General features: G+C 40.8%; 1 protein-coding gene across 8 annotated transcripts in view; it reads left to right on the top strand.

The window, feature by feature from the left end:
* The window catches only part of FILIP1 (filamin A interacting protein 1), a 104,403-nt gene that overhangs the window by 48,067 nt on the left and 42,705 nt on the right, over positions 1-13,631 (top strand). For 7 of the 8 annotated variants that reach the window (XM_064650115.1, XM_064650113.1, XM_064650111.1 and 4 more), the window contains one exon: positions 12,115-12,288. The exons of the other annotated variant lie outside the window; for it this stretch is intronic. In XM_064650115.1, coding sequence (XP_064506185.1) covers positions 12,115-12,288 — 174 coding nt within the window. The remainder of the gene's footprint in view (positions 1-12,114; positions 12,289-13,631) is intronic. 8 annotated transcript variants of the gene reach the window in all.

Below are 13,631 nucleotides of genomic sequence, written 5' to 3' on the forward strand. Positions count from 1 at the left end.
TGCACAGTGTAGCAAACTAAGAGCCTAAAAACAAGCCCTAAAAATGTCTGGCATATCAGTACAATGAGTTAAAAAATTCTCTTCCCTCTTACTGACCCCTGGTTTGTTTGTTTGTGTTTTCCTGGTGAAGCATGCTTTTGCAGCACAAAAATATTAAATTAGGATAGACTTCAGACCACAAATGCTCTCTTCTATTTTTATTGAACAATTTATAACCAGAGATTAATTTTGTCAAGAATAGTATGAGATTTTTTTCTGTAGCTTGCAATCACTGCTGTGCAAAGTGCAGGACATATCATGGGAGGTAAGCAGAACTTGTCTAGCAAGTCCCAGAGTCATGAATTTTAAAATAGAACCTGTCTGTTTTCTGAGAGAAGGAAAAAAAAAAAGATAAGACAGTATACTGAAATATAATTAAATTGTGCTATTTAGGCAATTTCCTGCTCCCTCTGAAATAATGATGATAGCCATATTTCTCTTTGGTACTAAAATTGCTTTAGAATGACATGTTTTTCAAAGTGAGAATCCTCAATAAAATGTCACCGTCGTTGGAAAGCTGTAGGCTGAAAATGTCTTTTACAAAAACATTTTAACATCTTTCTCTATTAATGCCTGAGCTGTACTTAAAAGAGCTACATCCTTCATGTTAGTTAGGCTTGAAGGGTCAGAAGAGAGAGGAATAATTGGCAAGTGTCTCTGATCTGTTGAACATCTCATCTAGAGTGAAAGGAATAGTATGAGCAGCCTGTTTTTTTTTTCCAAAAATTCTTGGTCTTCTGTTCAAAACAGAACAGTAAGGACTGCCTCATATCAGGTTTTAAGTTTTGGTCTTATTCCCATTGGGATCAGTGTCTGTAACTGATCCTATTTTGCAGTCTTTTAAAAATAATTTTATATAATGGATATCATTTGACATTTTTTTTTCCACTTAATAGAAGTTGTATACTCAGTGCAACAGTAAAGAGGAAGCTTGTATCTTTTCTCATTTTTCTTGAGAGAAGGTTCACTCTGTGGGAGAGGAAACGGCCAACACTTTTGCAATCAATGTTAAATGTGTGGACTCTGGCTTTAAAATATCTAGGATTCTTGGGAGATCTTGCAATGAGCATGTGTCTTATGTATCATAATGCTGTCCAGTACTGTGACTCACCAGTTGTTAATTTAACATTGTAGTTGTAGATGAGTCTGTTTTTATTAACTTTGCTGCTCCCTTTGTGTATTTATTAAGTTTTTGTCTCCTGTTCTGCAGCTGAGGATCAGATAAGCTCTTGAGAAAAAAAACAAATTATTTTTCATCCAAAATAAGCTTTAATAAAAGCAAATACAAGTTTTTACATAATAATTATGAGAATATGGGTATCTGAGAAAGTGTCTTGTTTCTAGGGTTAAAGGCTCCACCTATTGGTTGACTAAAATGAGAGAGATGTAACATTAGAAAACTGCTGGTCCTACTGAACATCCTGTGTCTTGCCACATCTTACGAAATTTCTGGCTTCAGCGTAGAATTTTGCATGATATCCAAAATAAAGTGAACTTAGTGACTTATTTCGGTGCAGACGCAGTAGGCAAAATGATGCACTGCTGAGACACTATGAAGGGAAGTCCTTTTCCTAAGACAGGAAGAGTTTGGATTTTGCAAGTGATGTCTTTTTTATCCTGGAAATTATTAGTTTTCTTTGCAAAAAAAAAATTATCATCAAGTCTTCCATGCCAGTAAAAGGAATGGAACTAACTCAAATACAGTTGCATGGTAATTTCCAGGCATTTGTCACCTTCAAGTTTAAACAAATCAGAAACAGAAATGTTGATGTAATCAGCTTCCTAATGGAAGCCCGTTTTCCCAGTATTGGCTCAGGCAGTCTCAGCAGTTCAGGTAAATGGCATTTTGAAGGGCTTCAGAGTCATTCTTGGTAATGCAATGGGAGGATGGAGAAGGGAAAGGAAGTCCGAGTGGGGCCGGTGGGGGAAGGGGGGGGGGGAATTTTGGAGATGACAGGAGGCTGTGAGGGCATTGTGGGCATGGCTGGGAGCTCTTGCTCTGCACCTTTCATTGCCCATCCTCTCCAGTCACTTCACCCTGAGAGTTTGTGCCACTTTCCTCATTTCCTCTGGCAACTCCTCTGCTGAAATTCTCAGCTGTGCTGGTGAGGGCTTGCTGTAGTGTTGTCCTACTCTTGCCCGTTCATCAGTCATCAATAATTTGAATGCACATTGTCTAGCACAGAGTACTGAAAAACAGCTCGTTGAAGCCAACAAAATGCTTGGACAAGAGAAAGTTGTGTATAGAATTTATTACACATGCACACACAGTTACATCTGTTAGTATCCCACATGCTTCTGTGTACACGGAGGAGGCAGAGGGATTGCTCCTGAACTTCATCATCCTGGTGGCTACAGCCTTGCTGGCACCAGCCTGTCTTGCTCCATCCTGCTCTTCATGTGCTCATTCCTGCCAGAAGGCAGCAAGATCAGGGCAGAAAAAAATGCCTGGGTAGATTTGTTTCTCTTGGACAGGGGGTACTCATGCCAGCAGCTTCAAGTGCATCGCTGAAATTCAGGTCAGAGCACTAATTTCAGATGCTTCAGTTCCTTATACAGTCAATGTAGCACTTCAAAGAGCAATTTAGACAAGTTAGTGACATGTCTAATGAAGATCCTTTTTAATTTTTTAGTTTCTTTATACTTTTTATTTTTTTAGTTTCCAACGGATTTCAACAACTTGGATGACACATAGAGAAGTACATAAACGTGGAGGAAATAAAAGAATATAATGAATGGGGAAAATTAATAGGAGAAAAACTATACTGATATCAGAGTGCCATATTTTTGGTAGCACTCATAGGGTACCTAGATCTTCTATATACTTATGAATTAAACCTTACAGCATTCCTGAAAAGTATTATTTCCTGCATGAAATGGAACTTGGCCCATGGTGAGGTTAATTTTATATGTGAAGCATGAGAAAGAGGTTCATGATCCATGGATCTCTTGTGTCTTGGTCCAGACTGGCTAACATAAAACTAAGGGCCAGGTGATAAGAGAAGAAATGCTTTTTCTGTTGTTACCCTTTCATTAATCACCTATTTTTTTTTTTCTTTAAGAGATGCTAACTGATCACAAAAAAGTTGTGGTTACAAAAGGAACATGGCAACTTACTACATGACTCCAACTATATAAAACCACCTCAATGTGTGGGAAACATGCTGCAGTTTTAATAAATTCCTTATACTGCTACAGTAGCTTGTGATGGGCCATTTTTCTGGGATATGGAAAGCTTCAGATCATTTCATAGCATGAATAAACCAGAATAGGGACTGTCATGTGTGATTTGGAGCACATGAACTAGGGAGCTCTCCTCTGCCTCCACAAGCATTGTGGTGACTAGTGCTGGTCAGAGGAAACACCTAAGATTGCTTTTTTTTACCACTTCACTTGTTGGGATGCACACTGTATCACACAGCCACATACCAGTCCTGAAATCAAACATAGTATGTCATGCTGTTGTCAATTATTCTTCCTGCTCAGGTATCTGAAAAAGTGTTTTAACAGATGTTCCTTCCTCTCATTGATAGTTAGTTGGATCAATCTGTGGATTCTGCTTGCTGCTTGGGCTTCAGGTCATGTGAAAAATGTTATTATACAGTTAGTGTTGTCTGAGATGAAAACTACATGACTGGATACAGCAAACCCAAAACAGTGGGTTTGCCATTATGATGCATTGCTGAGGCACGTAGAGTATATCCCAACATGCAGACTTGTGCACATAACTGACAGAGACCCCTGGCAGTGGTCTCTCTGTGCTGACTGGATCATGACACTGTAATTCTATATGCTGCAGTAATTGTCCCATGGTTTGATAATATCAAGCAAAGCACTCTTTCAGTGTGAAAAGACAAGACGGTATCCCAGAACCTAATAATTCTGAAAACATCATGCAGTGTGGAGTTAATACTTCTCGGGGCCTTGCTATGGGAATTTTGCTGGCTGTGGCCCAGACTACAGATAATTAATTATGTCAGTGAAAGGCTCTGGTGGCCTGTTTTCTTCAGAAAAAAAGTGACATCATCCATGGAGCGCTCTGGCAATAGAGTAGAACAAAGCTGTGTGGGCAGGAAATAACAGACAGATGTCTTCTAGTGCTCATTTGATCTGTTTCAAAGCTTGCTGTAAGAAGTAATACATTGCTCAGTGCTGCTTCTCCTCAGCTCTGCAATCTTTAATGGGGACTTTTTTAAACATAAGAGGCCAAATTAATTTCTGATGTAATTCTTCTGGAGCCACTTCAGAATATTTGTGCAGTAGATGAGCTGCTTTATCATGTGCCTCTTCTCTAGTATTGATTTTAGAAGGACTTTCTGTGTTACCACTGTAAAATAACGCACAATAAAATGAAATACGCTGTATAGCTCCAAAGGCTTCATACAAGGCCAGAAAGTTCTGCACAGTGTGGAGAAGTCAGGACAGTTCTGTTTCATTTCCTCAGGGTCATGAGGGATCACTTGTATTTCTGGATATATTTCACTTAACTTTTCTACAAAATCAATGATCAACAATGATCACTTTTCACCACTGAAGTAATCTCTTTACCTTCAGAGTACATCATGTACATAGGCTTGTGTATAGAAATGTTAAAAGAAATTCAAGCAAGTTAACTCCACAGTTTCAAGTATTAGGAAATTAAGCTAAGATGAAAGGCAAGAAAAAAACTTTGCTGTACCCAGAGTCTTCCTTGCAAGAAAAACTATGTACACATGTTGCTGGTACAGCCTCACTTTGAGTCCTGTGTGTGGTTTTGGTGCCACAATATAAGAAACATATAAAGCTATTGGTGAGTTTTTGAAGGAGGGCTATGAAGATGGTGAAGGGTCTTGAGGGGAAGCCATACAGTGGCTGAAGTCCCTTGGTTTGTTCAGCTTGGAGAAGAGGAGACTGAGGGGAGACCTCATTGCATTCTACAAGTTCCTCACAGAGGGAAATAGAGGCGCAGGTACTGATCTCTTCTCTCTGGTAACCAGCAGGACCCAAGGGAAGGGCATGAAGCTGTGTCAGGAAAGATTTAGGTTGGATATTAGAAAAAGGGTCTTCACCCAGAGCGTGGTTGGGCACTGGAACAGGCTCCCCAGGGAAGTGGTCAGAGCACCAAGTCTGACAGAGTTCAAGAAGCATTTGGACAGAGCTCTCAGGCACATGGCATGATTCTTGGGGCTGTCCTGTGCAGGGCCAGGAGCTGGACTTGATGATCCCTGTGGGTCTCTTCTAACTCGGGAACTCTATGATTCTGTGATTCTACGTCATTAGCCAGCATTTTGCATGGCTAGCATCCCTGAGTCAGTGATACAAACAAGGCTACTTCAGATACCTGGTATAGGAGAGAAAATATTTATTGAATTTTTATAAAAACCCCCCTTTGTATTATGCAATATTGCAGTACAGCATCTAACTTCCCAGCTTTGAAACATGTCTTGTACACTAAGTACATGTGTCCTGGAAGAAAAATCGCTACTCCGTCCTTGTAGCAGTAGGCACGGCTAGTTTGAGGAGTCAGGCCTTTAACAATAGTGTCATTCCAACAGGCAGGGCTAGTTTTTATTACTTTCTGTATTCATATTTATAGTATCATGACACAAAAACAAGAAAGTCCGCTTTTGTTTTAATTATTTTAATTTCCTCCTATGGTAAGAAAAAAAGGGAAGTTACTGATTTTAAACAGGGACTAGTGTTAGGAAAGTTTTGCAGATACAGATGAGTATACCTGCCTGAAGATGCTTTCTTTCATTAAAGGCAACTATGGAAACTTGTGATATTCACTTCCTGAGGTCTCTGACTTTTCAGAATTAAGGCTATTCCTGCTCTGACGGAAGAACAGCATGTCCTGGATAGCATAGAAAGCAGTGTGAGAACATTCTCCTGATCTCCCTCAGGATGCCTTGAGTGTGATGTTTATTAGCTCTTAGGTGAAACATTTGTAAAGCCTACTGGAATTTAGGAAATCAGTCACTGGTAAAACTCCAACATTACACTGAGAACCTGTGACCTTATCTAGTTTCTGATGCGGTACAGAGTAGCTGTCGCACTATAAATAACCTGAACTGTGTGCAGTACAAGTTACAACAACACAAGTAGAAGTGATGGTTCCTGTCTATGGTTTCATAGTTATTTTTTGTCATTAATCACTGGCAAGAAAGTATGACTTTATAGATATTAAATATCTATTACTTAGTGCTTTTACTTGTGTAGGTATAACGAAGTGTCTTCATAACTAGAAAAGAAATAGTCAAAAGCTGTAAATATCAGATTGTTCAAATACTACATAGTTGCATTTCTTGTAAATGCTACTCCTGCTCCTGAATTTTCAAAACTTCTTTCATCTAATTGACAGGATTGTTGTCATGTTATTGAAATATTTAGATTGCTCTGAAGTAGTTAGATGTATTTTAGATGCCTACAAATATGAAGCTATGAAAGAAATAGTTACTGGTAACTGATTTTGAGAGAGACACACTGAATTTGCAGGAAGGCTACTTACAAATAAAATTCAGGAGAAGAGTTTAGGAGGTGTACTGGGAAATGACTGTGAGTTGGGTTTCACTCTCAGCTGACAGTGATTACTTTGACTCCATTCAGCCCATCTTGAATGCAACTGAAATTTTTTCCGATTTACTAGATGCCTTACATGAAACAAGTTTGATCAGTTCAGTCCCATTTCCCAGGTGACAAATGGCCTGTGGCAAAAATTCCTCGTTTAGTGGGTGCTGAGTTTTGTCAGCAGTCTCATGGGAGAGGCCAAAGACTGTGGGAATGGGGAGAGAGGGCTGTATTAAATTGTCAGGGCAGGGCATGAGGAGGAAGCACGTCTGAACGCCCGGCTCGTGTAACAGTCTTTCCATTGACGGAGAATCTGGTTGCTAGGCTGCTGGACCCCTTTTACAAGCAGCAGAGTCATGCTATTGTTTCCTAAATGGTTTCAATTTTATGCAGGAACCTCTTTACATCCTTTCTATATGTTTTAAATATTTTACTAGGCACGTAGTAAAATGAAGTTTGGAACACAACCCCTTGCTCTGCTCAAGTTGGTGAGCAAAAGAAAGTCCTTCTACTTTATTCTGTCAAAAAGTGAGTGTTTCAGCCCTGCAAAGAGTGGGCTCACGAGGGGAGGGGAGCATTGTTTTTGATTTCCCAGGTAGTAACACAGACCCGACATCTTAGGTAAGCACACTCATCAGTGGGTAGTAGAGAGGAGGGAAAAGAAAGCAGGCAAAGGTTTGTGGGACAGCAGTGCTCCACAGCACTTCAGCCCCTCCATGGAGGTACTGAAGAAGTGAGGTCATCAGCCTTTAGATTTTGGCACCCCCCGTAAGCATAAAACAAGGCTTAGACCCAGTTCAACTTTGCAGCTCCTCTATCAGCAGGAGCAGCTGAAGGAGTTAACTGAGTACAGTGTCCAGCTCTGATCCCCACAGTTCAAAAAAGATGCAGGCAAGCTGGAGAGAAGGTCCAAAGGGAGGCCACAACAATGATCAAAGGACTGGAGAACCTGCCTTACAAGGACAGACTGAAGGAATTATGTCCCTGGAGCAGAGAAGGCTCAGGAAGAACTCATTAACATATTCCAGTACTTAAAGGGCAGCTGCAAAGAAGATGGAGGCTCTCTCTCCACAAGGAGCCTCATGGAAAAGACAAGGTGCAACAGGCACAACTTGCATTGGGAGAGGTTTCATCTCGACATAAGAAACAATCCATCACTGGAACAAAATCCCATGGATGACTCCCTGTGACTGGAAGTTTTCAAGATGCAATTGGACATGGGGGTAGATGATCTCATCTAGACTTCCTTTCCCATGGAAGGTTGGACCAGATGATCTTCCGAGGTCTCTTCCAACATGGGCTGTTCTGTGATTCTATGAGTTTGATGAACAGGGAGTCTCTAAGCAGGCTTTGCTCCCGAGGAAAATGAGTGTGGAACAATACCTCTCAATATATCTGGTCTTCTGTGTTTCTTGTCTTGAGAGCATTGCAAATAGATAAAAGTGGTCTCTTCTTTAGTCTGTCCTCATTGATCCTACAGCTTAGAGAATCAGGTACTTGAGGGCACTTTATGAATGGAAAAGTCTCTTTATTTTCAAGAACCCACAATACGAACAGTATAAACAGAAAGTTAGCTTGGAGTTTTCTGTGGGACAATTGAAGTAATGAAAAACCAATAAAAGCAAATTTTTTAAATTCCATATTTTGACTTTAAAGAGCTTCTCTGACTAATTGCAGTCTTCTGGACTTTTACAAATAAGTTTCATTGTGTTACAAGCTGTTGCAATATGTGGTCTTCTCAAGCCTGGATGCTCTTTCTCATCACAGCACCAACAAAACAAAACAAAAAAAGGACTTGAGAGATGGTTTTCCTGTGCCAAACACCATGTTCCTTCTATCAAAACAGCTAACAACTTTCCTCTGGGATTCATATATAAATTTACTTCCAATATGAAATATCTTCCTTTCAGAGGAAGATGGTCTCCTACCCTATGATTTATGCAAAAGAGCATTGTGCTTTGAGACAAGGGAGGCACCAACAGCAAATGTCCATTAGTAGAAACAGCTTGCCAGCAAGGTTCCCTCTTCTTAGCTAGGACCCCACACTTTCAGCCTCTTATGCCTCTTTCCAGGTATGTGTGTTGAAGTAGCCCAAGTGTTCCTCTGCAGGATTATTCTCATTTGTTTTCTGAAAATAGTCTGTTTTCTGCAGATCGCTATACGTTGAAAGACAATATCTCTATCTGAGCCCTCTTCTCGTCACTTCAGTGGAAAATTAGTCATTTGGAGGAAACATGAAATCAAGGAGATAGACAGGCGTGCTGTTTCAGCTCCTTGCCTCTACATTATTCTGAGGAGTTTTGGAGAGATTAACTGGAGTTCACAAACCCTGAGGCTGATGGAAGGTTAGGGTGTTGCCTGGGTCTCTCTCTCACCTAGGTCAGCTGCACTTCAGAATCTCCCCATGATGGGGCTTGTTTCTGATCAAATAAAAGTAAATTTGCCTCCAGTTTATTATTAGCATGAAATTCCCTTTTTGGTCCAATGCTTCCTAGCAACCTGAGTGCCTGTCAGTCAGTTTGCTTTTCATAAGTCTGTGGAAACAGAGTACTTGGTGAATTAATCGATATCCTTGAAAAGATAATGATAGGAGAAATGGCCAAGCCCATGAAAGGCAGAAAGCACTTTGTTATATTAATGTGATCCAAATCCAGAGTTCCAGGAGCATGTGGGGTAACCAAGAAGGGGTACATGAGAGGGGAACTGACTGGGATGGTGCCACCCAGCGTGTCTCTGGCCTTGGAACCCTCCTCTTGGGCTGCAGCAAGGGGTGTTCAGTGCTGACAGTCCTATCCCCTGTCCCCTTGGAGCTAACTGTGTCACTGCTTTTCTTTAAAAATGAAGCAAGAAAAAGTGTTTTCCTTCAAAGCTCTGAACTGAGTTTGGGCACCTTTCTTCCTTCTTGGATGTCAGTTCTTTCACTCAGCATCACCCACTCTCCTGGCTTGGCTCCTTTGGTTCTTGGGGAACCCAAACCTGCAGCTTCCAGAAGCCTTTCTTAGCTAGCAAGTTATAAGCTGTTTCAGGGACTCTTATTCCCTCCTGCTGAAGTTGCTCCATTTTAATTGTGAGTGATGACAGACTAAGGAGGCCTGAAGGAAAGTACGCATGGTAGTGCACAACTGAGCAAGGGCTGAGGCACAACTGGGCAGAGCAGCTGCCTCTGCCAGCTATTTCTGTATCAAATAACCATTGCAGGGACTGGAGACCAGCTCTTTGCTCTCCCTATTCATAGTGCTAAATCACCAAGCCTGAGTTGTCTCTGTCTGCTCTGCCCAGCCCTGTCAGTGTTTAATTATGCCATTCGGGGCCCAACAGCTTCAATGGGAGAGAATGAACTCATACCCCTCCCCTCCTAAAAAGCCTAGGGTCTGAGGTGTGCCTGTCCCTGAGGAATGGGGTGTGTGAGGCTTGAAGATTTCTGTGCTCAGAATCAAAACAAAATGGGTTTTCAATATGATTGGCTGTGGCCCTTGTGCATAGGGGAGAAGGGGGCTGGCCCCTCATCCTGCTGTTTTCAGTGCTTCCTTCTCACAGTGCTCTTCCTGAGCATGCCTGGGGCACAGGGCCTCCACTGCGAGGCACAGAGTGGGATACTAAATTCTTTCACTGGGACAGGAGGCAAGTACGGCCTCAAAACTGTCCCTTCCTAAGGACTTAAGACAACACATCATAAAATCTGGACATTTAGAAATCCCCCCATACTCCCATGCTGTCCTACTAGACTTTTTAAGAGCTTTTTCTTCAATTTAGAAGCATTGGCCTCATGATGATGAAGACATTAACATATCTGTTATTTTTACAGGGATATAAAAAATTGTACATTCTCAAACCTGTCTAAAACTATCATAAAATGACATTTTTCACATACAAAGAGTGGCACAGTCTCAGGATGTGATGTACTGATATGTACATACTCTTCTGACTTTCTTTGAGACTAGCTCACATAATTCACTTAGCTGTGATATCTGTGAGTGATGTACCTTTCCCACTTTCATTTTGGAATAACACAAATAACACTCCAATCTGTATTTTGTATTTTACAGACATGTGCATAGCTTTTACTTAAGGTTACAAAATGTTATATTTTGTAATATACACTAGCCCTGTGTAATTGGGCTAGTTCTCAATTGGGTGGCATAATCTTTGCCTCAAGTTCATTTTTTGTTTTATTGTCATGTTAGACTACATTACTTTAAAGAAAAAAAGAGTTAAAGGGTCTCACAATAATTTCCTGAAATTATTTTCTTGCTCATTTTAAAAGCAGGTGGTTTTGTAGAGCTGTGATGCCTCTGTCATACTGAGTAAAGATTTCAGATTTCCTACAGGGATAATATTGAGTGCTATTATGAACACTGTGAAAAAGCCTGGAGCATTGGTTAGTTCATGAATCTTAAACAGTCATTGCTTACATAGGGGTAGGATTTGTAAAGGATTTTTTCTTAAAATGTCTGAACCTTTTCTTAGTCCTTAATTTACTTCCCAAGCTCACACACATTGTCAGGAAGGCAGGCGAGAGAAAAATTGATGCCCATACTGTCCTGTTTCCCCACCCATTTGAGCTTGTGGGAAAGATGCTTTCCAGGGAAATCCAGGAGCTCCCTTATGCCCACCAAAAGCTTGTAGGTTTTACAGCCCTTCCCTGGACCTTGGCCTTATAAACACGCCTTGAAAGACAAGCAGGTGCCCTGCCCCCATTTTACAGATGGTTTAACAGATGTTGGCAAGTATCATTAGAAAAAGAGCTCGAGATTAAGTGTACGTCCACAGCATAGCCCTAAAAACCAGGTGGCCTTGCAGAACAGTCTCGTCATGCCCAGATATCTGCTCCTGCTGCTTGAAACTGGAGGGTCCCACCTGGGGCAGGGAGCAGGGAGCAGGAGCTGGGACCTTTGCTCCCCTTTGCCACAGGTGCACCCTGGCTCCCAGCCCTGCCTCCAGGGGCAGCAGTCCTCCTCCACTGCCAGGAGGGTTTTCTCAGCCTTTCCATGTCTGATGCCAGTTGTGCTGGTGAGCCAGGGTCTGCAATATTTCTAGGGTTTTGTTTAAAGAAACGAAAGCTACAAAAATTTATTTCAAAAGTTACTTGAAGAGAGTATTTAGTCACAGATTCGAGTAGGAGTGTCTTGGAAGTACTTGATTTAAAGCTGTCCAACAAATATTAGCTCACTTGTGCTGCTTCTTCTACTCATTTCCTTATCCTGCTCAGGGAACAGCATGGGCAACAAATAAGATGAAATAATGATGTTCCCTGGCTATAGTTGCAACCCAGATAAAAATTCATATGGTTCAAATGTAATGGCAGGCAGGAATAGAATATATAATACCTTTAAGGACAACATTTGTATTGCATAGATCATGGTTACTCTGATAACTCCCAAAGTTTTTATATTTGCATTGGCAGCCTGACATTTTTCTAATTTATTTTATTTTTGTGTATGCAGCTTGTACATATGAAATGCCCCTATTTTCCCTGTTTTCCCTGTTGGTTAATAGGTTGGCTTATGCTAGTGATTTGCAATATTACAGGCAAGAGAGGATGTGATCCACATGCTGAAGACAGAGAAAACCAAACCTGAAGTTTTAGAAGCTCATTATGGGTCTGCAGCTCCAGAGAATGTGCTCCGAGTGCTACACAGGGATGCCATCCTTGCCCAAGAAAAGTCTATAGGGGAAGATGTCTATGAAAAACCAATTTCAGAGGTAATTGATTTACAACATTATGTCTGTGCAGGGGGAATCCTAACCAGAAGTGAGACTCCACATATTTTGAGAGTGTGCAAAGCACTCAGGAGGATAAAACAGAATTTGTACAATGACAAGAAATCAAAGAAAGTCTTGTTCACTCAAATGCAGAATAATTTGTAAGTGAAGTCACTGGATTTGAACACAAACCATAAAGAGGTTGTATGATTCTTAGGGCTGGTGCTGTTAAGCAAGACCAAAATCTTTGGGTGTTATCTTCTGGTTTTTAAATTCCTTTCAATTATAGGCTTCAACCTCTATTGCTCACAGCACTGGTACAAACTCTTTGATTTTCTTGGCATACAAGACCACCATCATGTGGGTAGTTAAGAAAAGAAGACCTTTGGAGATTGACGATATTTATGGGATCATAAATCTGTATTCACTTTACATCACTTAAGCTCTAGAACTCCAAAGTCAGTTCAGCCCCTAAAAGAGACTTATAGGACTTGATCCCTTGCTTTAAAATATAAGCAATAAATGAATGTGGAATAGACCTGGGAATGTCTAAGGCCAGTGTGAATGCCAAAATAAATAGCCACTGCTAGTGTTTATAGTTTCATAACAGTCCAGGGCATGGAGAAAGAGCATGCAACAACATACTGTAGTGGTTGCCCAAATCTTCACAGTTCCTCCTATTAGAACATTTAATTTGTTTACCAGGAATTGTGTCTATCATGAGATATCTTTATACTGTTTATTTTCATTGAAGCGTCTCCTGGAATCTTGGGGATGTCAGTAAATAAGGAAAACAAACCAACCTTAGCATGTGGGAGCATGCAAAAATATTGTCAAACAAGATTAGAAGGGCTTAGCAAGGCCTTTTTCTAAAGAAGCTGATAATTTGACAGGGACCTCAGTGAAAAAAGTAAAACTTTGTCACATGTAGGTTCACAAGGGTTATGTTGAAACTAAAACAGAATGGTGACAAAATTAAGTGCAAAAGATTACTCTCAAAAGATCAGCCAAACCTGACTCCTCTATAAAATGCAATGACTGTTTGATTTATCTCAGCAGTTGTATAGGTGTGTTGAAGATGCATAACTCAAATTTCAGCCCTGAGATTACACTTTATGCTCCACATGTAGGTGTCTAGTCCCCGTATAGGTGTGTGAACTCAGGCTCCCAGGGTCAGAGGTCTCAGCTACAGCTTTTCCTGTGTGAAATGAAAAAAGTGTGCACAGCACCTCACCACAGGGGACATTCTGCACTGCAACAAATTTGTTACCCGCAAACTAAGCGAAGTTCTGCCTTTTGTGTATGTGAAAACTGTGCAAATGTTTATTGCTAATATGTCATCC

The sequence above is a fragment of the Pseudopipra pipra genome, chromosome 3 (assembly GCF_036250125.1).
Source record: "Pseudopipra pipra isolate bDixPip1 chromosome 3, bDixPip1.hap1, whole genome shotgun sequence".
NCBI classification, from domain to species: Eukaryota; Metazoa; Chordata; class Aves; order Passeriformes; family Pipridae; genus Pseudopipra; species Pseudopipra pipra.